General features: G+C 36.9%; 4 protein-coding genes across 9 annotated transcripts; 2 read left to right on the top strand and 2 right to left on the bottom strand.

Annotated features, from left to right (window-relative positions):
* Window positions 1-921: 921 nt before the first annotated feature.
* Window positions 922-5,441, top strand: LOC133704376 (probable serine/threonine-protein kinase PBL7). 3 transcript variants are annotated; one of them, XM_062129185.1, is made up of 5 exons: window positions 922-1,138; window positions 2,196-2,407; window positions 3,553-3,742; window positions 3,985-4,376; window positions 4,755-5,441. In XM_062129185.1, exons 1-5 carry the CDS (start codon window positions 1,057-1,059, stop codon window positions 5,016-5,018), a joined length of 1,140 nt encoding a protein of 379 aa, XP_061985169.1. In that variant the 5' UTR covers window positions 922-1,056; the 3' UTR covers window positions 5,019-5,441. The 3 variants fall into 3 exon arrangements, with proteins under 3 accessions (XP_061985169.1, XP_061985172.1, XP_061985171.1); XM_062129188.1 differs by having other exon boundaries at window positions 923-1,138; window positions 2,244-2,407; XM_062129187.1 differs by having other exon boundaries at window positions 923-1,138; window positions 2,217-2,407.
* A 436-nt stretch (window positions 5,442-5,877) lies between these two features.
* LOC133704375 (uncharacterized) lies at window positions 5,878-15,396 on the bottom strand. 3 transcript variants are annotated; one of them, XM_062129183.1, is made up of 18 exons: window positions 15,008-15,388; window positions 14,351-14,420; window positions 13,444-14,049; window positions 13,173-13,349; window positions 12,929-13,042; window positions 12,159-12,217; window positions 11,873-11,939; window positions 11,697-11,748; window positions 11,511-11,603; window positions 11,249-11,347; window positions 10,752-11,146; window positions 9,905-9,966; window positions 8,805-8,874; window positions 8,395-8,475; window positions 8,187-8,288; window positions 7,369-7,499; window positions 6,816-6,933; window positions 5,878-6,261 (listed from the first exon to the last, which is right to left on the bottom strand). In XM_062129183.1, the coding sequence occupies exons 1-18, from the start codon at window positions 15,058-15,060 to the stop codon at window positions 6,160-6,162; spliced, it is 2,451 nt and encodes an 816-aa protein (XP_061985167.1). In that variant the 5' UTR covers window positions 15,061-15,388; the 3' UTR covers window positions 5,878-6,159. The 3 variants fall into 3 exon arrangements, 2 of the variants coding, with proteins under 2 accessions (XP_061985167.1, XP_061985168.1); XM_062129184.1 differs by having other exon boundaries at window positions 11,264-11,347; XR_009844054.1 differs by lacking the exons at window positions 5,878-6,261; window positions 6,816-6,933; window positions 7,369-7,499; window positions 8,187-8,288 and having other exon boundaries at window positions 8,408-8,475; window positions 9,799-9,966; window positions 15,008-15,396.
* A 3,774-nt stretch (window positions 15,397-19,170) lies between these two features.
* LOC133704445 (CDP-diacylglycerol--glycerol-3-phosphate 3-phosphatidyltransferase 2) lies at window positions 19,171-22,176 on the top strand. Its single transcript, XM_062129269.1, has 7 exons — window positions 19,171-19,903; window positions 20,324-20,421; window positions 20,512-20,562; window positions 20,677-20,790; window positions 21,149-21,205; window positions 21,342-21,427; window positions 21,577-22,176. The coding sequence occupies exons 1-7, from the start codon at window positions 19,348-19,350 to the stop codon at window positions 21,695-21,697; spliced, it is 1,083 nt and encodes a 360-aa protein (XP_061985253.1). The 5' UTR covers window positions 19,171-19,347; the 3' UTR covers window positions 21,698-22,176.
* A 560-nt stretch (window positions 22,177-22,736) lies between these two features.
* On the bottom strand, window positions 22,737-25,717 carry LOC133704446 (protein IN2-1 homolog B). Of its 2 annotated transcripts, XM_062129270.1 has the most exons (10): window positions 25,265-25,709; window positions 24,823-24,897; window positions 24,594-24,654; window positions 24,395-24,481; window positions 24,225-24,323; window positions 24,043-24,142; window positions 23,883-23,959; window positions 23,571-23,678; window positions 23,317-23,397; window positions 22,737-23,204 (listed from the first exon to the last, which is right to left on the bottom strand). In XM_062129270.1, exons 1-10 carry the CDS (start codon window positions 25,477-25,479, stop codon window positions 23,193-23,195), a joined length of 915 nt encoding a protein of 304 aa, XP_061985254.1. In that variant the 5' UTR covers window positions 25,480-25,709; the 3' UTR covers window positions 22,737-23,192. The 2 variants fall into 2 exon arrangements, with proteins under 2 accessions (XP_061985254.1, XP_061985255.1); XM_062129271.1 differs by lacking the exons at window positions 22,737-23,204; window positions 23,317-23,397 and having other exon boundaries at window positions 23,648-23,678; window positions 23,755-23,959; window positions 25,265-25,717.
* Between the last annotated feature and the right edge of the window lie 362 nt (window positions 25,718-26,079).

The following is a 26,079-nucleotide window of genomic DNA, read 5'->3' as shown; positions in this document are numbered from 1 at the left end:
CTAGCGAATTATAATTCAAGGTTTTTAATTAAAAGCTTGAAAAATTATTTTCTTTTTAAAAAATTAATATAACAAATCGACCAATCATGCGAATCGATGGGCAAGTGCTATTTTAATTATTTACTTATTATCTAATAAATATTATGAGCCTGTATATTTTACTGCTTGTAGTTTTAATTAACACATCAATTTATATAATTTTTTTTTAAAAAATATTTGGTTTTATATCTATATGCATAGAGCATACAAATAAAAGTATAATTGTTCTTTTATGTGGTTAGGATAATCAAATTTTATCTCTATTTTATCATCAACTATCACCAAATTGGAAATTAAAATTGTTGATGCCACAGTTTTTCCTTGTAGATACTACCCACCAATAAATAAATTATTTTTTTAATAAAAGAATAATAAAAAACTTAAATTTTTATTTAAAATTTAAATCTTATTTTTCGATGAATTAAAACTTGATCTTAACAGTAATAAAACAGCATTCCTTCAATAATAAATTTGATCTTAACAGTTATAAAATAGCATTCCTTTAAAGTAACATTTAAATTAATCTATAATAAATGTAATAATAAAAATAATAAAATATAAAGTGATAATAACATCATCAAAATGCAAAATTAAATTTAAGTAAAATACGAGTGATTTAAGAATAACAAGCTTACGGAGCATATATTGAGACCTGGGAGTACCTGGTGATAAAAACAGATGAGGAGAATATAAAAAGTTCGGGTCGCCATTTACAAATTGGCAAGACAGAAGGGCACAGCTGCAAAAAAGACACAGGAATGAAAAGATGTATACTAAAAACAAATAAGGAGAATATAAAAAGTTCGGATCGTCATTTACAAATTGGCAAGACAGAAGGGCACAGCTGCAAAAAAGACACAGGAATGAAAAGATATGTACTAGAATAACCCTCTCCCTGAACTTAACACAGACACTCTCTCTCTTTCCTCCAAGCGTTGTTTGGTCTGATTTTGCCCCCCCCCCTCTCTTTCTCCCTGTGAAGTAATAATACCCATTGCAGTAAGAGAGGCAACTAAAATGGGTTGCTTTTCCTGCGCCGGAAAGTCCAGCAAAAATGACAGTAAGAAGAAGCCTGATGATCAGATCCCATCATCTTCAGGTATTTCAATGAAAGACGCTATAAAGCTTGAAAATTTAGATTTTTTCTCATATTCTCAGTATCAAGTTAATATTTTTTGGACTGATTTTCATGCATTTTTTTTCATGTAAAATGATTTGAATTGATGAAGTCGCGTCCTTTGCATAATTGTGTGAAACAATCTTTTCTGGGCTGGGAATAATGTATTGATCTGGATTTGGACATGGAGGATATAATTCGAGATTGATGTTTCCTTTTAACCCATGTTCAACTCCTTTTAGGCTAATGTGGTCTGTTTTGAGGTTTAATCAAACGATAATGGCTTCGTGGGCATGGTGAGTTTCCATAATCATGAAAAGTGTAAACCATGTCTTTGCTTTTGTGTGATATAAGATCATACTGGCTTAAAATGATTGTCAGTAACTACCGGGATCAATTCATGGACGATTTACAGTAAACATTAGCATCAAATTCAAGAAATCAGATGATTAATGAAGCTGAATTTCATTATTACCTTTTGCCTTTGCCCACCTTGATCGTAAAATATGGATTGATTAAAGTTTTGATGGATTTGTAATGTTATTCATGTCGGTTCCGTCACTTATTCATGTTTTTATTTGTTTGAAATCCTTACTTTTAAGAAGTCACTCAATGCTAATTCTAAAAGGCGGTTTAATTAATGTTGTAGTGGTTGTACAGGTGTTCAGTTTTTATTTATTTCTACATCTCTGAAAAAACGGCAAGTTATTTGGTGTTGAGGTCCAATTGCCTTTAAAAGAATTGGACAGCAACCATTTAGTATAGAAACTGTTTATATTTCCGTTGCAGTTGGATAGATGGTGGTGCATATGGAAGCAATGCACAATACTTGTAACTGAGATAGATCGTTTTCTTGTCTTGTGTGATTGAAAAAAATCCCAGCTTGGATCCTTCTTGGATGCCTGTTTTGTCTTTCATGATTCTTGTTTTCTTTCTATACTCTCAATGACATGATGAAACGTTATCAATATTCAAACATACTTTATGTTTGCGATGTAGTAGTATGTACTATATCTTGCTTTTCTACATTCATTTGTAGATGGTGTTAATTTCATTTCAGATAAAACTAAGTCAAATGGTGCACCAGATGTCAAGGAGGCTTCCAAGGATGGAGGCTCTGAACACATTGCAGCACATACATTCACATTTCGCGAACTGGCAAATGCAACAAAGAACTTCAGGGCGGATTGTCTTTTGGGTGAAGGAGGTTTTGGCAGAGTATATAAAGGGAGATTGGAGAGTACCAATCAGGTTGGTTGAAGAACTTATTGAAATTTTAGTTTTCACCAAAAAAATTCAGATGCAGCACATATGCTTAAGCATTCTGTTGTATACTCAGGATCAAATTATTCCTGCATGTGTACTAGTGTTATTTTATAGAAAGTTCTCCTAGAAAATTGTATAGGCATTCTGTGGACCTTTAGGCTGACATTTTGCATGTTCTTAAAAAGAATAGTACTAGCAGAAAAAAGACGTTGGGTGTGTGCATTTTAAGCAATGGAATAAAAAAAGAAGTGAAATAAGGCCTCAAAAGAACCAAACAGGACAAAACAAACACTGATAATACTTAGGAGAGAAAGTAACGCTAACCTGGCCAAGACTGACATTGCAGCTTCACGTGTTATTTTTCTGCCACACATCACCTTCCGTATCATTATTGGCTGGAACAAACAGCAGTTCTGCCTTCTCACAACTTCGTTCATGCCATGATGGTCACCTCATCCCACCAGTGTCCTGCACCATGACTTAGCCTGTACTGTGATCAATGTTGCTACCATGATCCCTGGACACTATTGTCACCATCACAACTCAAGTGCCAGAACCTCACATTATGACCGTTGCACAGCACCCACCCTACCATCAAGCAAATCCCCATGTGTTCATCTATATACACTTCCACCTTGCAAGCCAAAACCTACACCAGAATCTGTGCTACCCTTTCACTGCCCCTGAAATCATTGTTACAAGCTCATTGAAGGCATTATAGGTAGTATGGGTTGCTTCTTAATGTAGTATAGTTGATCTTGCTTAGTGGTTGCTTTTTTCTAAAATATTTATTTATAATGTAAAGCGAATATGAAGTTAACTGGAAATAAGAATCATCAAAAGACGAGTTTTTCTTTGTAGTTTTTATTATTTTGGGAGGGATAAAAGTGATGGGAATTATGAGGTGCATATTTCACCAAAAGGAAACGCTTGTGAAGAACTTCCTCCAAAAGTTGTGTGCTTCTAACTGGAAATGTTAAATATTGATCTTTATTTAGCCGTGGTGGTTCTTTGTGTAGTTCATAATAATCCCATAGCTGTCAGGATAATATCTTTTTAATGCATGTGGTTTTGACCATACGCAATAGACCTTTGCTTTAGACCTTAACCATGTTCTTTGGATTGTGTAGGTTGTAGCTATCAAGCAACTTGATCGTAACGGGCTGCAAGGGAATAGAGAATTCCTTGTTGAAGTATTGATGTTGAGCCTACTCCACCATCCAAATCTTGTTAACTTGATTGGCTATTGTGCCGATGGAGATCAAAGACTTTTGGTTTATGAATACATGCCATTAGGATCTCTGGAAGACCATCTATATGGTATATGACCAAATCTTGATTTCTAGATAATTAGGCTGCAAAAAAGTTGTGTTTTTTGTCCATTGCATGTATTACTAAACAGTTGAATGAGATGGGTGGCAGGTGAGGTGCAAAAATTACATGGTTGCAGCTAAGATTTCTGTTCTAGAGTATCATTTCTTGTTTAATCACTACAGTGGCTTGATATACATTTCTTGTACCAATGCTTCAGCATTTTTTCTTCTTATATGCTTATATTTCAGACCTGCCACCTGATAAAAAACGACTTGACTGGAATACAAGAATGAAAATAGCTGCTGGTGCTGCGAAAGGCTTGGAGCATTTGCATGATAAAGCTAACCCCCCTGTTATATACCGTGATTTGAAATGCTCAAACATTTTACTCGGCGAAGGTTATCATCCCAAACTATCTGATTTTGGCTTGGCGAAATTGGGTCCTGTTGGAGACAAGACCCATGTATCCACAAGAGTGATGGGAACCTATGGATATTGTGCACCTGAATATGCAATGACAGGACAGCTTACTCTGAAATCAGATGTTTATAGCTTTGGGGTTGTTCTCCTTGAGATTATCACGGGAAGGAAAGCTATCGATAATTCAAGAGCTGCTGGGGAGCATAACCTGGTTGCATGGGTAAGAAAGTTGTCTTCCTCCTGCAATGATATTTTCATCATTTCTGTGTAGATGCTTCATCTGAATAAATATGTGGTGCAACGACCTTGAATCTATGTAACTTTGGTCTTCTATTTTATTTTTCTTGGTTGAGAGTGAGTAGTAATAAGCCCAGGATTATATGAGAGAACTGCTGCTGATCATTAGGCTCCGAGCATTTCCGTTTCACACAACAAGCATAATTTTTTCACCTTTAGCTAGTTAGTATTTTTATCTGCTTTTTCTATGCTGTTGCCGTCATGCAGTGCAGTTCTACTGTGAGGCGATGATCACCAAGAACTCTATTTATAGTCAAAATGCTAGTAAAGTGAATGTTATCTAATTTGTCTCATGTTGCAGGCACGGCCCTTGTTTAAAGATCGAAGGAAATTTGCACAGATGGCTGACCCCTTACTCCATGGCCAGTATCCAGCGAGGGGCTTGTATCAAGCTCTTGCTGTAGCTGCAATGTGTGTTCAAGAACAGCCTAACATGCGACCCCTTATAGCTGATGTAGTCACAGCACTTTCTTATCTTGCTTTGCAGAAATATGATCCAGAGACCCACCCAGTCCAGGGCTCTCGCACAGGCCCTTCTACTCCCAGAACTAGAAGAGAACAATGAAGTTGGTAGAGGAGAGATTTAGTGAGAACAGTTGTCCAAGGATGGTTCAATCCTTGGAAATCAACTATTAGACCGCTATCATCCTGCAAACCATGGGAACACAGGATGTTTCACCCAAACATCTTTCTTTCCATGATTCAGAGATCAGTGGATTGGAGTTCAGTAGTGTGCAATTGTTGGCTGCATTTGCAATGGTACTTGTCGATGAAATCCTGCAGCAGTTCCAGACACAGTGCTGCAATAGAAAATTCCTCCGCCGCTGTTTTGTAAGATTCGTCTTGGCCTTACAAATATCATAATTCCCCCCCGTCTTCCAACCCTCGTACAAAAATTTTTCATGTACAATTGAGCTTGGGGCTTTGTATCTAATTGTCTTCCATAATAGAAACTTGTGCAGCCTTGAAAAAAATCTGCTTGGAATTACGCCTCAGTGTTGGTACTTTTTTATATACCCCTGATTTGCCCAGGATCTTTGGAACTCATTAATCTCTCAGGGTGGCTTGTTTTGGATTTGGCACTCTCCTATGACAGGAACTTGTGTTTCTGGAATATGGGTGTGTACATGTTTTGTCAATAGCCATAACTAGTTGAGCATCTGACAGGGGAGCAAGAGCCTCAATCCTTGACGAAAAACAGAGTAAAACAACAAAAGCAAGCCGAGGAATATAGATTGGACCCAGAGCCTAGTATAATCATTATCTTATGACTTGGAACAGCCTTCAGAATTTATTTCATTGTTTGTTGTTAAAATGAACCAGCTCTAGGCATGCCATGCTATTCTACTGTCAAAACTTCCGTAAAGGAATTTTCAAGAATCAAACCAAGTATCACCACGCATTTCCTCCATATTTCAACAAAATGAACTCAAATGCCGACCACTAAAAGATTTATGCAATTGTTTCACTGATGATATCATGGTTCTTACATTCTCTTCACCTCTACACTAATGTTATTATTGTTTAATGAACAAACAATTAATGGAAATGGGCTCTACAATGAAAAAACCCCCCCAAAAAAAAAAACAAGAAACTAATCTATACTCTGCCTGAACTTACCTTCGTACACAAAAAAATATCTACCAAGCCCACAAATAGGATATTTCACGATCTACATATCATTATGATAAATATGCAATTTTCTATTACTTGTCGTGTGCTGAAATGCCATTAGTCTCCTGCTCAGGATTCTGCCCCTCATTGGTAGACTTGTCATCACTTGCCTCCTCAACAGTAGCGGGTTTCCCCTGTTGAGTTCAGTTTGAGTTAGCAACATTATTATTTTTATTATTTTCATGATTCAAATTAGCAACTTTAATAAAAAAAACAATCGACAGCTAGCACTAGGCAAATAAAACTAGCATCGTGTTGAAGCAAGCAGCTTTACACTCGAAGGACAGGTGCTATGGTACACAGCATTAAAAAAAAAAAGAATTGGTAATTAGCTGCCTCATGCAATGTTTTAGCCACGGCAAAACAAGAGAGTGTTGAACCAAGTACACAGACGGGGCCAAACTCTACGGGGGTGTCACCCCAGAGACCCAAGGGGAATCCTGGAAGGGTTAGGCAGCTAGCTCTCCTTATTACTCCAATTATAGACAAAGAAAACAAAATTAAAAGGCAGAAAAACAGATAATCATGATGAAAAAGAAATCCAAGCTAATGAGTAGCTTGAATGCAGCGATAACTATCAGCTACCCCAAAATGGACACATCAAAATCCTATTTATTAGCACACTACAATATATAGGTGGTGAAAGCATTCACGAATTTAAGGAGGCAGTAGCAAAATAAAATTGAACCTTGTTTCGGTCACGCCATCCAAGTCCAAATGGTCGGGCTAGTAAACCAATCTTTCTCGCAGGTATTTCCTGTTCAGGCTCTTGATTGGCACGTGTTTGTGAATCTGGATGTGAAGATCTACAAAGAAATTCATGTTTCTTATAAGCACCAATTATCCAAGTAGGTACAATATGTGTGTAAAACAGACAATACTTCATGCATTTTCTGCTCAGGAACGCATATCAAACCTTGGGGACAGAGAGGGAGATGACAATTCAAATAGAATTTATTTGTCAGCATGGGAAGTTAGAGCAACCTACACCTCATTCTACTTAAATGTGGGCGTTTCTTTTAATTAATTGATGCAACATATGAAAAATTCCATTTCTCATCCCATTATGTTCAATCCACTCTATTCCTTTACGGTACATCAAACTGACCCAAGCGATAAATCAAAGTAAATATGACCACATACAGTTCAAGGAATGGTGAAAAATTCAATCGTGTCAACAAGAAATTAGGACTGCACACAGGTTTCAGAAATGTTTGGCACTAGTAAAATTGACTACACACCGAGGAGAAGGAGAAGGTTGTGCTTTAAGTTGACCAGATTGATACTGCAAAGTGGCCTCCAACATTGACTCTGCCATAACCACTCGTTTCTCCATTTCAGCAAGTGATGCAATGGCCTGTTCATATTTTTCCTGCATATAAACAGTTGTTGGAGAGATTAGTGAAACAAAGAGACAAATAGAATGTCAACAAGTGAACATTTTCAGAGTGTTGAAACACAGAACAGATCAATTAAAGAATGACAAGGGAATCTGGTGCGCTCCTCAGTGGAGAGGGAGCACAAATAATCTATAGCTCAAGGAACTATGGTAGAAAAGGACTCTCTCTGTCATATCAATTGTGTTCTGCATAACACACAGAAAGAGGGCTAGTGTGACGGGCGGTGTGTACAAGGCCCAGGAACCAATTCACCGCTGTAAGACGAGTTGCAGCCATATGTGAAATCATGATTCTTGATATGGGCCTTCCTCCACTGATTCTATTAGGGACACATTCCCTCTTATGTGAAATTATCAGAGTCAATCATATCAAGTGTGTTCAGCATAACATACTGATTCCTATTTATATGGAAATTAACACCTTCCAGAACTAGGGTAGTGAAGGATTCATCACCAGTTCCTAATGGTTGATAAACTGCTAATAGATATGTTATATTTGCATTAGAATCAAACAATATGGCAAGCATAATTGGTATGTCCGACCTGCAAGTGTAAAGCTCAGGAAACATCACATACATCATCATAGAATTGTTAAGACTTCTATTTGAATGTAAATTACATATAAAAGATGAACTAGGAATAGAACAAGAAATTATAAACCTGAAGCACTTGAGCAGCATATCTCTGTGCTGCCGCATCTTGCTCAGCATATATGCGAGCATCTTCAGTTACCTTTTGATCTTGTTCCACCCGCATTAAGACCTACACAAGAAACAAGTGAGCTAATATGAAGAAAAGACCAGGCCAAGATTTGAGAGAAGATACGATCTTCCCAAACCAAACTGATTGACCATGGAGCAAAAATAACCTGAAGCATGGCATTTTCTTGTTCCTGCTTATCAGCAAGAGCCCTCCGCAGCTCAGAAACCTCTTGCTCTAACTGTTCGACCTGAAGATCAGAAGTCGATGCTCAGCACGTTTGATCAAAGTTAGATAGCAAGGACTTAACTAGCATAGTAACTGATTAACTGCATATTGCTTAAAAAATCCCAGCTTAATGTGAAGTCCAATAACAGCTACTGTATGATCAAATTTGCCCTATTGCTACCATCACTCCTGGGGGCATAAAACGAAGTGGATTCTAACTACAATGTGAAAACCGTTCTAGAAGGGAATTGGAAATAATACAGAATAGCTGTGGATTTTGCATCATTTCACTTCCCTGAGCCTTGCAAGAAAATCAACCATTTAAAGAAGAAGAAGAAAGTTTGGACATACCCTAGCACTCAATTGCCGCCGATTATCTTGCTTGACCATCTCCATCAAAGCTGTCTCCAACTCCTCAGCTCTGACAGAATTGATATTAACAGAAATTTAATGTAATATTATGGAAAAACAAAAACACTTCGACAATTAAAAATGAGGTAATTCTACATCAAATTATGCAGGCAAGAGAACTGCAGAAACTTTTTTATTTTTTATACTGTCACAAGGAGATATAAATTGGTATTAATGTTGTTTCCACGAGACTCCCACCTAGAGACAAAAACGTATTTTTTTTCTGCCAGAGACACCATATCCATCCATAACTCAGCTATGCTCTTTTTCCTTCTTTTATTAGAACAAAAAACTCACCTGTTCTAAAGCTTCACAGTATTTATTTGGGGATGTTTAAGAGATCTAGTCATGTTCAAACTGTGAATTCCATCCACGCAAAAGCTAAATTTTGGAGATCTAAGTAGCTAGTTGATAGTAATGAAGCAAGTGCTAGCTTTGTACCCAAGTACTGCATTCAGATCCTCAGCTCACTCTATGAAGTGCACGTTGAAAATTGAAGGTGAATCAAGGTATCATTTTCTTTACAATTACTAACAAAGATTACAAGGCCGGAATAGTGCAGTTGTTTCTTCGTATTATAGCCCTCAATGACCAAAATGGTACTATGTCACTCAACAGAAAGGCACATTTACAAAATTGAATTGGAAAAGTACCAGGAGAAAGGTCAAGGCCTGTTATGGATGTAGAAAGCTAGAGTAAAAAGTTTAAAATAACCAACGGCGATATTCTGAAAACTAAAACAAAGTCTAAGCTGACAGCAGCAGAAAAGATGAAAATTCCAAGATGAAGTGGTAACTTTGGAAAACACTGAAGGCTTTTCTACATAAATGCTCCTACTATCTAGAGCTCTAAGAAATCCCGAGGAGGTAGATGATCTCTGTAGAACTGTTCCCAATGCAAATAACACTAGTGGAATTTGAAATTTCCTTCTCACCACACATACAAACTCTGACAGCCAAAAAATGCTCCATGTGTTGTATGCAGCTTGTGGTAGCCTAGGTTTTAAAATTGAGACTATGCATCCCAATAAAAATCTTAACCTGAGCATGGTAGATCTTTTCTCCTCTAGCAACTTGCACAGTTCAACCTTCAACCACACTACCTGCATGACAAAAGAACTGCATTTCACCATCTAGCATAATAAGACAATTATCTAGACTTGTATTAATGTCATAAAGAAGGGAATATAAATTCCAAGCTTCATGAAGGTTTCCACAAACAAGATATCAAAGGGGGGCACAAAATAAAGCAAGGATACAAACACAACCCAACCAGACACGAAAACGCTTAGTAATGAAACCACTAAAATACTGCACCTATAATTATAGTAGCATAATATAACCAGCATGTCCAGTTTGTACTTCGCTGGTTGAAACATGATGTTTAATACATCAAATCAGCTCTGATCAAGAACTTCCAGATCTCAAATACATATTTCCCTCCCCAGTAATTTCTCCAGAGGTTCGTAACCATAAAAGTGACTGTTTACATTTCCCTCCCCAGTAATTGCCCAAAAGCCCTAGTGCCATTGTTTACATAGTGATCTTCCTACACATCATTCAAATCAGAGCTGAGTACATCAATTCTTTTTCCCTCACATATGACTTAAAAAGTATGACCACTTCATTCCCATCAAAATTTTTGCAATGCTGGTGTAACTAAAAGCCCTGGGGAGAAAAGGGTCAGTTTAAAAGAAGGACGATCTATTTATCTACATTTATATAGTTTCTACTTTACTACAACCAAAGTAATGCCTGGTCATCAACTCAAGGGGCTTGTGTAAATAAACATCATATGGACACTATACGGTAGACAATCATTAGATTTGTACAAATTCTGCATCAAGGAAAAGATTATGCTCGAGAAAAGGGGGGAATGTTTAGCTACCTGATCTGGAACACTATCTATTTCTGCATCCCCTGTCAGGCTAATAAGAACTTCATCTGCATTGGTGGATCCAGACTCTGAACGAGACAATTCACCACTAGTCTTTTTAGTTGTTTCCATCAGTATCGACTTGCGATCATGCTTGAAATTATATAGCTTAGTTGCCAGACCCTGAGAATCCCTCAAAGCTTGAAGCCCCTTTGTTCTTTCCTCAACCATAGTTATAACAGCCTGTCGATGCTTATTTCTCAGCTCTTGTAATCTGGTTTCATTTACATTTTGGTAACCCATGCAGGCTGTTAAGACAAGTTGACTGCTATCAAACGTTGAGCCTGCCAGTGACTGTAGCAAAGTAACTGCATCTCCAGCATCCTTAGTGGTAACTAATGCAGGGCCTACATAAGACTGAACTAAATTAAGTTCCATAAACTATAACAGCCTCACTTGATGATCAGAAAACCAAGTCACTGTTTGTACAGGGAAAAAAAAAACTCAACGTAATTCCTCGGTACCATATAACTCCATCAAAGCAAGTGCTGTCCTAAATAACATGACACGGTTTCCTTCGTAAAGGAGGACATCCCAAACTCGGAGAACTGAAGTCAAGAGAAAGCAGTCAGATGCCAAGCTTGTAACTAGGGCACAATACATTGAGAATAAGAATGAAGAAATTAGAAATGCTGTTAATGTTGAAGTGAAAAGCTTTATCATGCAATGCTAGATAGACTTAAGTTCATATTTTAAAGCTTAAAACCTGACCACTTTCCCAAGGAAGCATGTTCATGAATATGGAAAGGAACCATGGCCCAGTAACCCAAGCAACCTGCACTCCCTGGTAATCAAGATGATTGACTGCACCAAAAGTAAAGCTGGCATAAGAACTCTCCTAGGTAGCATCACCAAAGAAATTTTATGCATGTATAAATAATTAGGAACAGCACAAACCCAATTTAGGAAACCTTTCGCGCACCAGCTCCTCAAAAACAAGTTGGTCAACCTGACAAATGGAATGGTTGATCAGATACCTATCCATATCTGCTGACAGATCACAGCATCATAGCAAGCATCGCCAGAGGGAAGGGCACAGATATACAGAAAGACAGATCTATAGCAAGCATTACCTGTGACTCTATCATTTCCTCTGAGTAATAACCATCAAAATAGTCATCGATAATACCCATCAATGTCCTGGGAATTAAACCAAAATTTAGGGGCACAGCAATATCAAAATTGATCTGACATAGGAAATATAAATCCAAAAGTATTGTAAAAAATTAGGACTAATAAAATTGTGTTCCCTGTCATTTGACAACATAAAACTACAGCAGCACAATTCTGAATACAAGGACTATCCAATTGGGGGGGGGGGGGGAATTACAATGGAAAAAACAAAATTTCAAGACCTACCAGAAGGCATTTTCTTCAGGCATCAGAAGTAGCAACAAGGCAGCAAAAAAATTCATGGCCTGCATATATATAGAACCCAAAAACACATTAAAATTCAATGGCATATTCTTGCAATAAATCACAGTTATTGAACTTCAATAATTTGTTACTTTTGTTGAAACTTGTCTGAACTGGCAGTATAATGTTGTCAAATCACATTTTCAATGCTGCAACTTTTGTCTTATCTACTACTAATATCCTCTTTATCCAAATATATCTCATAAGATGAGAGAATTTCTTTTGAAAGTTATATGACTTCTTTTAACAAAGCTGAAACTGACAGGAGATAGGTTGTTGTGATTACAAGATCATTTTTGCGATTTGTGTAGATATTGCCTGATTTTTAATATCATATAGTTGTGATTTTAAATTAAAAGTTGATAATTTCATTACATGTATCGCATGTCTTGTTAATGATGATGTTATCATTCAAAGTGATTCTGAATGCTGTAATAATACTCAATTCAACTACATTCAGGAATTGCTCGATTTTGATCAATCATCTCCATTTGTGTTCATGGAATTTATAAAGCAAAATTTTAAGAAGTTTGGCCAAAAATTTGTAAGGATGCAAATTGTTCTTATTCACATTGTAGCTGTTTCATCTTCTTTATTACGTGTCACGTAATTCATCACATCTCCAGATGTAGTTTTTTTTTTAGCACGCTGGCAGGCCAAGCCTTGAAAGACACAAGTTGATTTCATTGAGTACCATAAGCTGTTTCAAGTACCTGACAGTAGCCAACGGCAGGGTTATGTCGAGCATATGCTGTCAGCAATCGCCTCAGAGCATCTCTACCATCATTGTCCAAAGCAGGATGACCTGGAAAAGTTCTTGGCAAGTCCTGCATGTGAAACGGGCTATAGATTTTATTTCAAAAAGCCACTAATATGTTGGGTGATGACTTGGATTGAGAATACCAAATAGAAAAAAGTAGGTCCCATTCTAAATTTAAAGACTATGCATGCCATTACCTTCTCGATCTGGCCTTTCCATTTCTCTGGTACACAAACAGTGTCTGCAGTTGAACCTTTGGTATCACTGTCTGATTGTTGGTCTACATGATTTCCAGAATTAGTTTCTGAAGCAAGCAGATCCTGGTAATACTTCTCCACTCTGCGTGTCCTTGCACCCACAAATGCTTGCCAGAGCTAAAATTGAGAGCACAAATCAATTTTGAAGCTCATGCACCATGAAACAAATTTAATTTGAGAAGAAAAGGAAAACAAATAGCACAAAATATACCTCTCCTCTGAGTGCCATTGGGACTCCCCCGCGTACAAGGACCTCCAGCTCTTCTTTCCAAGGAAATGAAGATTCTGGAGGCAGCGCATCAGGAGCACCTGTGGCAGGGGCACTAGCACTGTCACTGGAAGAGGTGTCTTGATTTGGATCTGATCTTTCCACGTCGTAAAACTCGTCTTCAGAATCCTCTTCAGATGCTCCTTTTGCTGATTTAGCATCTTCAAAAGAAGGTACCATCCTTTCTTTTTTAGTCTCTTGCTGGTCTTTTGATTGGTTTCCTTTCCTCATGATGCGAAGACTCATCATATCCTCAATGAAATGGAGGGATGGCCTGATCTCAGTCCATATTTGGATCCCATGAGTCTTTTTACTGGTTGCAGACTGTTTCTCCTCTGTAACGTTTTCCAGTGAAACATCAGAACTAGGTTCCTCACCACTTATATCAACGCCCTTCTCCGAGCCATTATTTATCTCTTGCTCTGTTGCTTCAGCATGCAACTCCTTGTTATATTTCTCAGAAGATGTGCCATTTATCGGCAATTGAGAAGAATCTGCTTGCTGTTCCAAGAAGGTCTTCCATCTATCCGATCTTTCCTCTTCTTCCTCCTGAAATCACAAGTTCATCAGAAAAACAAGAAAAAAAAAGTTATTCGCCTTAGTAAGCAACTTCTCTATCTCAAACTCCATTTGATTGCATTAAAAATATTAGGAGATGCAGATAAATCAAATCTTGGATAAAAAGTTCCGGGTAGGTAATGAAACAAGCCTCGTTTTTCAATCTTGGTAATGTTCGGACCTTTGCTGCTCTCAATTATCTTCCAGGAACCGAAACACTGTTTAACAGCTTCCTCGACAACTAAACAGACTATTCAAATTTTTTTTTAAGTATAAAAGAAGCAAAGCAAACCTGGTAGATATTAGCATATTCTCTGTATCTTTGTAAATGCTGCGGTCTCACAGCAAATCCATACGCATCCCTGTCCACACCAGTATCCATTAACAACATAACACCCCCACAACAAAAATTCAGGAAAATTCCCGATGACATGCAAATCACAAACATACACACAAACCTTCTGCCCGCAATAAATAAACAAAGAAAAAAATATATAGGTCTAAAGTAAATGAATAAAAACTCATGGATTAAGACAGATCTAAATAAAATGAATTTACCTGCAATCAACCTTGAAATCTCGCTGGCTCAAACTAGACAACAACATATTCCACTTAAAACTACAATTCTACCCCCCATATCTCTCAACATTACACTCAGATTTACCAAAAATCACCGCATTTCACACTTAATTCCTAAACTTAGCCAAACATCACGCATTACAGTAACCAAATTCAAACAAATCAAGCTCGGTAATGATCAAACTAGTCAAAGTCAAAGAGTAGTCAAAGAGTAATTATAAACGCGATCGATCAGGGAAATGTGTGTGCTAATGAAGTTCAACTCCATCACGCAAACTGTAGGGGCCGGAATTCGATAGATCATCTCAGAAATAAAAAGAAAGAAAGTGACGCGTGGCGAGAGAAGATGGGAGAGGATTTGTAGGCGTACCTCTTGTGTTCAAAGGCGGTGAGAGGGTTGATAGATTTCGTTTGGGACTTCATTTGCTGGATCAATTTGATTGGTCCGTTTTCACAGCCTTTCTGTTGAGAGATTGATGCGGGTAGAGGATCTCACTCTGCAACTGATTTTCAGGGAGGGGGGAGTGTGTGTGCGCGTTTGCGCTAAGTAGTGTGGGTTTTGTGAGAGTTTTAAGCGAAGGGGGGGAGGCTAGAAAGGAGCAGAGGGGCACATGCGAGTAGCGAGATTGTCGTTTACATCATTACATGTGAGATTTGTGAGGCGAGTTGCCGTTTTTTGATATTTTTTCATTTTTTAAGCACGGAGTTCGAGGTTGTGTTTAGCGGAGGGAGAAAGAACTAAGAAGGGAGAAAAAGGGCGCTTTTTGGTAAATTTGATGCCTGTATTTGGCTAAATAAGGGACCCACGACGGGGAGCTGATGGACCCACGAGTGAGCTGAAATGGTCCGGGTGACGGTGATGCCGGATGGGTGCCGGTGTGTACCGTGAGGCAGTACTGATTAAGGTTTTGTGTTGATTATTATGATTCTAATTTGGTAAAACAGAAAATACTTTTCCTATTGTCAATCGGTGCTTACTGTAAATGCAAATGAGGTATGGGTGGTCTTATTTTATGATGAATAATATTATGCTTATGTCTTTTTATACTTTATATATATATATATATACAGGCAAGAAACTCATGAAAAAAATATTTTTTTTATAGATATTAAGTAGTAGAATTGAGAAATGATATCTTAATATTAAAAAAACATGTTTCAAAATACTCTCAGTAATGTATTTTTGTAACCAATTGTTATATTTAAAAAAATAATAATAATAAAGAAGTTTTGTAATGTCATGATTTATTTGAAAAGTGTATTTGACAATATGATTGCGATTACTTTTCAAATAATTTTTTATATTTAAATGCATCCAAACAATTTAAAATATACAAAACATATTAAATTTTAATAAAAAAAATTTAATTTTTTGAGAATACAATTTACACTGCGTTTCCAAACATATTCAAAGCTGTTAATGTCTCTTTTCTTATTATTTTCATTAGCTTTTCCTCTTATTTTATTATTTACTATTTAAAAGGAAAACAATGTTTAAAGTAGGATTGTTTTTATGTTTTAAAAAATATTTTATTTTTGTTTCAAATCAATATTTAAAAATAGTTTTAATATATTAATATTAACAATAAAAATTTAAAAATACAAATTATTTTAAAAACACAACGGATACTCCAATATAATACATGGTATCAACGCAGCGTGCAGAATTTGTTGCGTTCTGCATTTGGGGCAAGCTTCTAGTTTGATTGAAGGGTGCGGGGTAAATAATTTCTTCAGACGGTAAAGATTGTGTCGGCAATCAGACTTTTTACTGTGTCAGAAACACATCAAGCATGCCTAGCATGATGCATGGCGTTCATGCCTTATCCAGTTGAACATGATATTAAGGAAGTTAATAGCCATAACGACCTGTGAGAATTACCGAATGGACAGCAGATGATGAGTGGTGTTCCTTCAAACAAGTAGGCCCAGGACGGCTATCATTGGTGCCATATGATTACCAGCCAGTGCAAGATGTCACTACCAATTTGACCATTTTGCTTAGTAGGTGCTCAACAAGTAGCTTTTTTGACGGGTCTTCGTGAACATGGAGATGGAGTAACACTGATGTTAATTGCTTGCTCATCTGCTTCATCATGACGTAAAGCGAATTTCTGTTTTAAGTTTATTTAAACTTGAATTTTTGTGAATATAAAAAAATGTTTGATTTAACAGTAAATTTATTTTTAAATAGTTTGTACATCAGTCATATTAATTTTAACCTTTTTCTTTTTTTAAAGAGCTGGGACACGTACTCTAGAACCTGTTTCTCCCTTCAGTTTATTTGTGTGTTCATGTTGGAGTGTGTTTTTTTCAAGAATATTTTTAATTTGAAGATATATTAAAATGATTTTAAATACGAAAATAAACAATATCTAATTCAACCTGGAAGAATCATGACTTGGCTTGATGGAGGTCGTTTCACACTACTCCTTCACAAATAGGGGAGTTTTCCCCTCCATGTCTCAAGTCATGTTCAGTGCGGTAGTTAAACCACTATTAAGTTTTTTAAATTAATTTTTAAAAAAATATATTAAAAAAATATATTTTTTATTTTTAAAATTTATTTATAACATCAACACATAAAAAAAATAAAAATATTAAAACAATTAATTTAAAGTAAAAATAATTTAAAATTTAATAAAAAGTCGATTTAGCTGCAATACAACCATAAACCCAGCTGCTTCTTTAAAAATTATGGGACAAGGTTCTTTAACTCGCGTAAATGGATATGATCAAGAGGTATTCGAAAAAATAAAATTATATGCTACCCTAGGTGTGGTGCTACAAGTCACTGAACCGAGAAAGGTCATTGTAATTGATGTTCAATTTTATCTTAGCGTCTCAAACAAATTCTTCTGTATTTATTTTTATTTTCTCCGTCACATGTTTGGTTTCTTTGTTTTTGAATGTGCGGATCACGGATTCAAGGTAACCTGATCTTGTCGATTGCATTTGCATAGAATTCTCCGTTATGGTCCTGTAGACTTTTTTTTTTTTTTTTTTCATATTTCAGTTCGAGACATCCTAGATTCCTAGTTTTATAGATAATGTGCGGATCACGGATCCTGACGCTAGTTTCATAGATATCCTCGCGGGTTACCCTCGCGAAAAAGCCCTGCCATGCGACCCCTCACTTACTTTTCCCTGCATGAACGTGGTTCGAGGCGCTAATCTGGCTCCTGTCTCGTGGGCAAGAAGTCCCTTTTCGTCGCAAATCGTGGTTTTTTTAGATCGCTTGAGAATGTATCGACGAGTGTAATTTAAAATAATTTTTTATTTTTTAAAAATTATGTTTGATTATCATATCAAAATAATTTAAAAATATAAAATAATAATTTATTTTTAAAAAAAATTGCACCACTTTTCTAAATACAACCTTAATCAGCATAAGATCATACGATCATACGACTAAAAGGGTTGTTAAGGGAAAGGCCATGTGAACCGACGGAGCAGAATTAACCTTCGACTCTTCACTTGCTATCAGCTCATATTTTCATGCTAAGCCATTGTCCTGTCTTAAAACTGGAAGGCAGTTGAGAAGCCAATGTATAAAACATGGGAGGACTACAAGGGTTATAAAATAAGGGAACTTATAAAACAGATTAATATCTCTCATTCGACCGCCTATTTCATTTGACTTTCAGAGAAAGGTGTCTCGAAACCCAATTTAATTGACTTCTCGATAACAAGGTGAGTTAATCTATTTTGATACAGGAAAAAGCTTCATCAGCCACCAACTCTGTACAAATCATGTCCTACAGCTTGACCTTTGCTTTTTTAAGGCTTTTATATACACCCACACACAATATAATGAATAATGAAATAAATTTTTGTTTTTACATTTTAAAAATATTTTTTTAAAAAAATAAATATTTTTATTTTTTTGTTTTGAATTATATTTTTGAGTGTTTTCCATATTATTTTGATATGTTAGTGTCAAATATAATTTTTTAAAATTCAAATAATATAATTTTAATATGTTTATGAGAAAAAAATACTTTAAAAATCAATACTTTAATTTTTTAATATGTTTGGATAGGTTAGGTTTGGGATATTGGTAATTTACAAGACTTCCATGCACAATTTTATTATATACTTTTTTAACAAGTCTTATAGCACATGGTTTACAGAATGGATCAGTTTTTTAGTTGTAAATTTACATAATTACATGAAGAGTCTGTGAATAATATCTATTCCAAAAAGCATTAAGGTGTAATTAAAAAAATAAAATCACTTATAGAGTTAACATATTTTATTTAAAAATGTAATTTTGAAAATACAATAAGAAACTCCCCTTCCTTTTTTAAACTAGTAAAAAGTCCTCCAAATCCTGTCCTTTGCTACCAGTCCTTTCCTATCCAACACCATGCACTAAAACGATTCATCAAGGAACGAAAAGAGAATTAGGAGCCTAGTTACGGTACTCTATTGATGCAGTTAGGAGTATAGGGACTAAAACGAAATACACCGTATAATACACGGACCAAAAAAGACACAGAAAAAACAACGCTAAAATATGCCTAGGAAGTAGGAACCAGTAACCACTCCTAGAATCCCCAACCCCCAAATCAGGACCCCCGAAACAAATCCAACTTCCACTGAACACACAAAATCCATCTTTCCCTTCAATTTCAAATCCCAGCTCAAAAATCAAAAGTTCAAATCCCTTCCTAATCCGCAACCGCCACCGCAACCGCAACCGCCATCATGCCAACCCTTAAACTAAGCATGGCAGTTTCACTCCTTCACCACAAAAAAATAGCCCGCACAATCACCACCACCACCTCCACCGCCAACCCCACCCCATTTCTCAACCCTCACTCTCTCCCTACATCCCTAAATAGCGATAAAAGTTTGCGCGCGTTAACACCCTGCGCACACCTCCCCTCTAATAAGAATAACAAAAATACCCCCTATTATTACCATTACAACATTACTAGTTATAATAATAACAAAAGTAGCAAAAACTTTTTAGGAGCTACGTTTCGTGGCTCTCTTTTATTTCCCTCTCGCAAATCTAGTTCATCCACCCGCTTCTCCAGATCCGACTCGCCGCCTTCAGCTTCCTCTCCCGGGTCGGGTTTCGTTTCTGATATGGGAGCCGAGAATAAAATCGACGGCGATGTTGATTGGCATAAAAATGACCGTCAAAATCAACCGCCGTCTGTGTCACCGTCCATGCAGAATCACGATTCCAAATTGCTCACTTTGCCTACCATTTTAACCCTCGGTCGCGTAGCTGCCGTGCCGCTACTTGTTGCCAGTACGCGCCGTTTTAGTTATTTTTTTTTTCAAGTTATGATTTTTATTTACGCGTGTTTATTAGTTTTGGGTTTTTAATTTTGTTTTTTACTGGCTAATTGGATTTTTAATGGTAATTTGATATTTTTTTTTTTGTATAGATGTGTATTGATTTAATTGGTTTTAATGGCATTTTGAGTTGTAGATTTTATTATTGGAGCAATGCTTCTCCTTTTTTTTTGGCAATTTATGGGGGCATGAAATTAGTTTATCATTTTGGTGGTTAAAGCGTATGCTAAATTTTGTTTTTAGTTTTGCATTCCATTTGAATATTTTAAAGTTGTAGAAATAAAATTTAATTGAATATTTTTTATTCGTAGAATGAAAATTTAAATGTGATTTGGATTCAAAGAGTCTGACGCTGTAATTTTTTGTGCTGTAGCATTTTATGTGGATAGTTGGTGGGCAAGAACCGCTACAACAAGTATTTTTGTTGCCGCAGCAATTACTGATTGGCTTGACGGGTACCTTGCACGAAAGGTGTAGTCTTTTTATACGATCAGAAAGAGAGAGTAAATTCTGTTGTAGTTTGTTTGATTGGTTAAATCTAAATGTTTCGTTGTGTTGCAGATGAAGTTAGGCACAGTTTTTGGTGCGTTTTTGGATCCGGTAGCTGATAAGGTAATGGACCTAATGGTGTTTTTTCAAGCGTGGTGGAATTAGTATGTATGGTTTGTTCAACTTGTGAGAAATGTTTGAGATTTCTTATTTGATTCTTATGTCTATTAAATGCAGCTTATGGTTGCTGCTACCTTGATCTTATTATGTTCCCGACCTTTGGAGGTTGCAATGTTTAGAGAAGTACCGTGGCTATTCACTGTACCGGCGATTGCAATTATTGGACGGGAGGTAATGCAGATATGAATGCACCTATTACCTGTAATTCTTGTAAATTCATAACCGACATCAAGAACATCTTTTGTGTGGCATTGCTCATCGAAATATAATGATGCATTTTCTGGTTTTCTTTGGGTTTGTTGCAAGTCTTTTAGTTGGGTTTTTCAAGGAACTCAATGGTAGGTTGTTTTTTATGTGATCGTGAATCGTGTCAATCCCTCTTCAACCATAGACAATTGCATCAATGAATCATTATAGTTTTCAGAGTGCCTATGTCATATGCTGTTCTTCTTTCTCCCTTCAGGTGATCATGTATTCTTGTGAGATATCATGGATTTAATCTGACCAATTGATTTGCTTCTTTTTTTAGATAACCATGTCTGCAGTTAGAGAATGGGCTGCTTCACAGAATACAAGACTTTTAGAGGTTTGTTTGCTGCTGTCCAAGCTCCACAAACACCTCTCCCTTTTCTTCTCCAACTTTTCAAAAAAATTCAGCTGTTAAGAGAAAATGCCTTACTATTAACTGTGATTTATATATTAAGAATGATTCCTATTCTCAGGCTGTTGCTGTAAATAACTTAGGGAAGTGGAAAACTGCTACCCAGATGATTTCACTAACTATCCTCTTGGCTACCCGAGACAGCAGGTCCCATCTATTTCCTATCACATGGTTCCTCCTGCTATGTGTTTTATTTACTCTAACTTGGTGATTGATGTCTCAGAAGATTTTTTTGTGTCATTCCCTGTATCTGACAGTTTCTTTGTTCCCTTGTCCTTTTTCTTTGTTGTGTGCAGCCTTGGAGGACCAGGGATTTTAGTACCTTCAGGTGTCCTTTTACTTTATATCTCAGCAGGTCTCTCTGTATGGTCTTTAGCTATATATATGAGTAAGATATGGAAAGTATTGCTGAAGTAGTTTGACAGCCGTGCCACCCATTGCTTACACATGCTCCTGAGGATGTATGCAGATGACATTGAGACACTTTCTTACATATCCCATTTCAATGATTGCTCTCACAGATTGAGTTCCTCAAGTAGGCGGCAATTAAAGGGAAAGGTTTTTCTTCTTTTTTTTCTTGCTTGGGAAGGTCCTCATATTTAGGTTGCTTGTGGTGCGAGCATAGACTCCCTGTTTCTTTCAGGGTTTTCCTAGTGTTTTTAAAATCATGTTAGTTTGTTATATAGAAGAATTGTTAGGATGTAGATGTCAGAAAGTCTGATCATAGCCATTGATAGTGTTGATTTGATCCCTCCGGGATCATTGATGCCATGGGTGGATGCTGGTTGTACAACATTGTGATATTTTTGCAACGGAGCTGAAAAATTCTTGTTCAGTCCATTGTAATCGATCAAGAATTAACCACTACAGAGAATTAACAACTTAAAATTATCTCTTGGATATTGTCAGGTTTAGGAGTAGGTTTTTGCCGAGATGCTCAACTCCAGTGAGATGCAATAGTAGGATCATAGTAACGACTAATATGAAGAAGTTTTCAAATCTCTAATGGAAGCCATTAGATGATGATTTATCCTTGTCTGCGAATCATTCTTCGTGCCTCAAGTCTGCAAGTAATAGCATTGTTCATTTGACTGCCGTACTCTAACCTGCTGCATGCGAAGGCCTTTGCATGACATTGCAATATTTTGCTTCGTAAATTGTAAGAGCCTTCTTCAGTTTATCGGCTACCCTAGTATCTGAAGCACCACATGTTGATGATGCTGTTACTGTAGCTAACACTCTAAACAACCGTATTTCATAGTTCATACTATGGTTGTTTGAGGCCGCATCTGATTGCTGAAAAACAAAAATAAACCGTGACGCATTCTTTCCTGCCGCTCGATGTTTGTGCTGTCAACTAGAGCATGCGCATTGATCATGTCCAGAAACATTACGAGTACATGGATATATAAATGAGAAGCATCCTGCATCCTCAGTAATTGTTGTCAACACAATATTATCGAACAGTTCCTTATTTTTCATCTCGAAGCACAACGCAAAAGTCACACCCAACAAGCACAAAGGAGGCCAAACTAGCCCCGTAGTATTTGTTCACTTCTACTAGCACCATTAACCAATACACACTCACACACACACACAAAGATTTCGTAGAAAAATCTGCACTGAATAATTTATTTTCATGGTAGTGACGGCACCATAGTTTCACAAATGAGCCTGCGCAAGAAACATGGTCAGAGAAGTGTATTAGGTACCATTTTTCTTAAATGCCTCTGGGAAGACAAGCTTATGATCGATATTTCCGTATTAAAACAGCGAACCACTATGACAAGAGAACACTGATGATTTCTCAAAGGTTCGCCGAACGATTTGTTATGAAAGAAATCCTGGAGCTACCACTGGAAAATTTGGACATAATTATTTTATTTTATAAAAGAGATGGAACGCCAAAGTCTCAAAGATGAGCCTGCACAAGAAACATGGCAAGAGAAGAGCATTAGCTACTCTTTTTGTCATTTTTATAATCTGTAACATTTCAGGAATCCAAGTTCTTGTCAAAATCCAGTAGCGAGCCATACCGCAAAGCGTTTCTTGTAGGTTTCAACATGCTGCTTTGGCTCGTGCCTGGTTTGGTTGTAAGCCTCTATTTTGTTCATCTCCTACACAGATATAATTACGTTGTGGTTTCACAATGTTTCAACTGTTGAATCATAACAGTAAACTCCATAGAATCACTTGCATGTTCACTATGATATGTACCACTGCATATGGACCATTGACAGGATGACATCAGGGAATAGAACAGAAGAAAGATTCAGCAGTTTGAGCATACCTCAATCCAAGCAGCCAGTTTAGGCCTTCCCGCAGTGATGTCATACTTCTTAAATTCCAGCAAGGCAGGCTGAAATCTTTCGATAAATGGAGCATAAGCTATATCCACCTGTGCACATTAGAGCATTCATTATTCAGATTTCAACAATATACAAAATAAATGAGATTTGAAAGAAAATAAAAACCTGCTGGTATAAACTTTCACTGACATATAAAGCATTATTATGCTACACTTGATGAAAATAAAACTCAAGCTAGCTTGTAGCAGATAGCAGGTATAGCTGCCACAGGATATGCAGGACTCTTCTCTTACCAGACTGAACTGCTCAAGGAAAAAGGGCCCGTCGTCAAATTTGGAAAGAGCGGTTTCAATATAATCAAATGCAGCACCTGGGGCAATTCACCACTTCAGTCTTTTTATTTGTGTTTTTAGAGGACAGAGAAACATCAAAGGCAGCTAGCATTATTCTCACCTGCCTCATCTGCTTCTCCTTTGAATGTGGAATTATTGGCTTTGCTGAATGAACCAGTGTAGGAAAACAAATCCTCTGCAAATTCCTTCTTTGCAGGATCCTATGGTTCACAGTCTGAACATCAGTTATCCATTTCAATGAAGGGCTCAAACACATGATATAGAGGATAATCTGAATCTTACATCAGGAAAAAGTGACGGCCCATCGAAGTGACTGTCAATATATTTAATCAAATCAAGAGACTCTCCTTTCACTTCGTTATTGTGTTCCAGTGAAGGCACCTGCACAAGAACCTTGCATGACCAATCCAGGAAAGAAGACAGCAGCACTAGTTGGGATCAAACAGCTTTACCTTGTTAGGAGGATACACTTTCTCCTTGTACCAAGCAGGCCTGTCTTGTAAATCAATAGGAACCAATTTTATCTTGTCCTGAAGTCCCTGCTCTTTCAATTTGATGAAACAAAAACATAGCCACAAACTGATTGTATTGACGAAATTATACAGAGACTAAACAAACCAGGGACAGGCCATGAAATGTTGTAGAAATAACCTTGCAATTCCGGGTAATCCACACACGCTGTGCATAGGGACATGTGTACGATATATACAACCTAAAACATAGAGAATGCAACATACAACATGGTAAGATAAAATGCTAGTTAATTTTCACCCATTTAGGAATTGGAGGAAATGCATTGGTAAAGGGATAAAGAAATTCAGCAATTTTATCACAGCATAAGCTGTGAATTTGGAAGCAAGTGAACTAAATGAGACCATACCTTGTTGTTCCATCAAAAACTGGAGGTGGTTCTGAATTAGAAGTAAGAACTGGTGGAAGAACTTCTTTCCCGCTTCTGTACAAAATTTTGCCGAAAAAGAAGAAGAAAGAAAACCTAAAATCCACCACTAAAAGAATAAAAAACACTCTGACCTGTTTGACTGCCAATTGAAAAGAAAACGGATTTGAAATCTTGCAACACTTGTGAAAGAAAAAGGAAGTCTATCTTTTATTTGTCTTATTAGGTGCTAATTAACAGGGTTCCGATGTTCTAAGCAGCCAAACAAAGCAAGTTTTTCATGAAGTAGAGATGGGAGGTGCCAGTTTTTCATCATCCTTTTCCTTTCCTTTTATTTTCTCAGCAAGCAACCAGACAGAAACTCTAACAAGTAACAACCAATCCAATTCATGCAAGTATGTACATGTAAGGACAATTGACATACCCAGTAGCCATCGTTGCTGATATGGGACCAGTTTTGGATTTGCTTAGTGGTTGAAGTTGAAGCGAATGATAGCGTGGTAGTTTTACGGCATCAGCGTCTAGCCATCTTCTTGTTTTCTTGGAGGACAGATGGACAGAGCAACGAAGAGAAAGATGTTTTGAAGGCGTCAGTGGTGCTGAACCATTGGAATAGTTCATGGGCAGTAATGTGGCCATGTTGCCGATTGTTTTTTTGAGGGGTAGTTAGATCCTAACGACTATTACCATAGCTTTTATTACTATTACTATTGCCATAGATTGGCAAACGTTGATCCAACATAAAGACAAGGTTAGAATAACTTTGTGAGCTCAGCTAATTGAATGCAGATATGTTATCTTACTGAACAGAACTCGAACTTCAAACCTTGGTCTGAATAAATTTTGTTCTTAGCCACCTGATAAATGATATTACCCTTGATGTCTCTTACGCTATTACAACCACATATACGATAGACTTTATCCTCTTCTTTCCTTTGTTTCAAGTTTAGAGGCCTCTTTCAGGTGTCCATCTCAGATCACTCTGCTTTATAACTATAGGCTAGGCCCATTATTGATATAGCTGGCACAATTCTGTATTAAAGACTGCAAACAGCACACTAAGCTTGCCAGGAGAGGATGGTACCCCATGGATTACATATCATTTCGGGTTGGAATCCAATGAGAGTTGTAAAATTAACATAAACACATTAATCTAGCCTGTGCAAAAGCTAAATCCAGATGCTGTCCCACCAAAAAAGCACAAACAATAACCGCTGTTGGACCTGTTACTCCGTTAGA

This window comes from Populus nigra, chromosome 10 (assembly GCF_951802175.1).
Source record: "Populus nigra chromosome 10, ddPopNigr1.1, whole genome shotgun sequence".
Classification (NCBI taxonomy): domain Eukaryota; kingdom Viridiplantae; phylum Streptophyta; class Magnoliopsida; order Malpighiales; family Salicaceae; genus Populus; species Populus nigra.
Note: the sequence above shows the minus strand (reverse complement) of the source record. Positions and strands in the feature narration are given on the sequence as shown.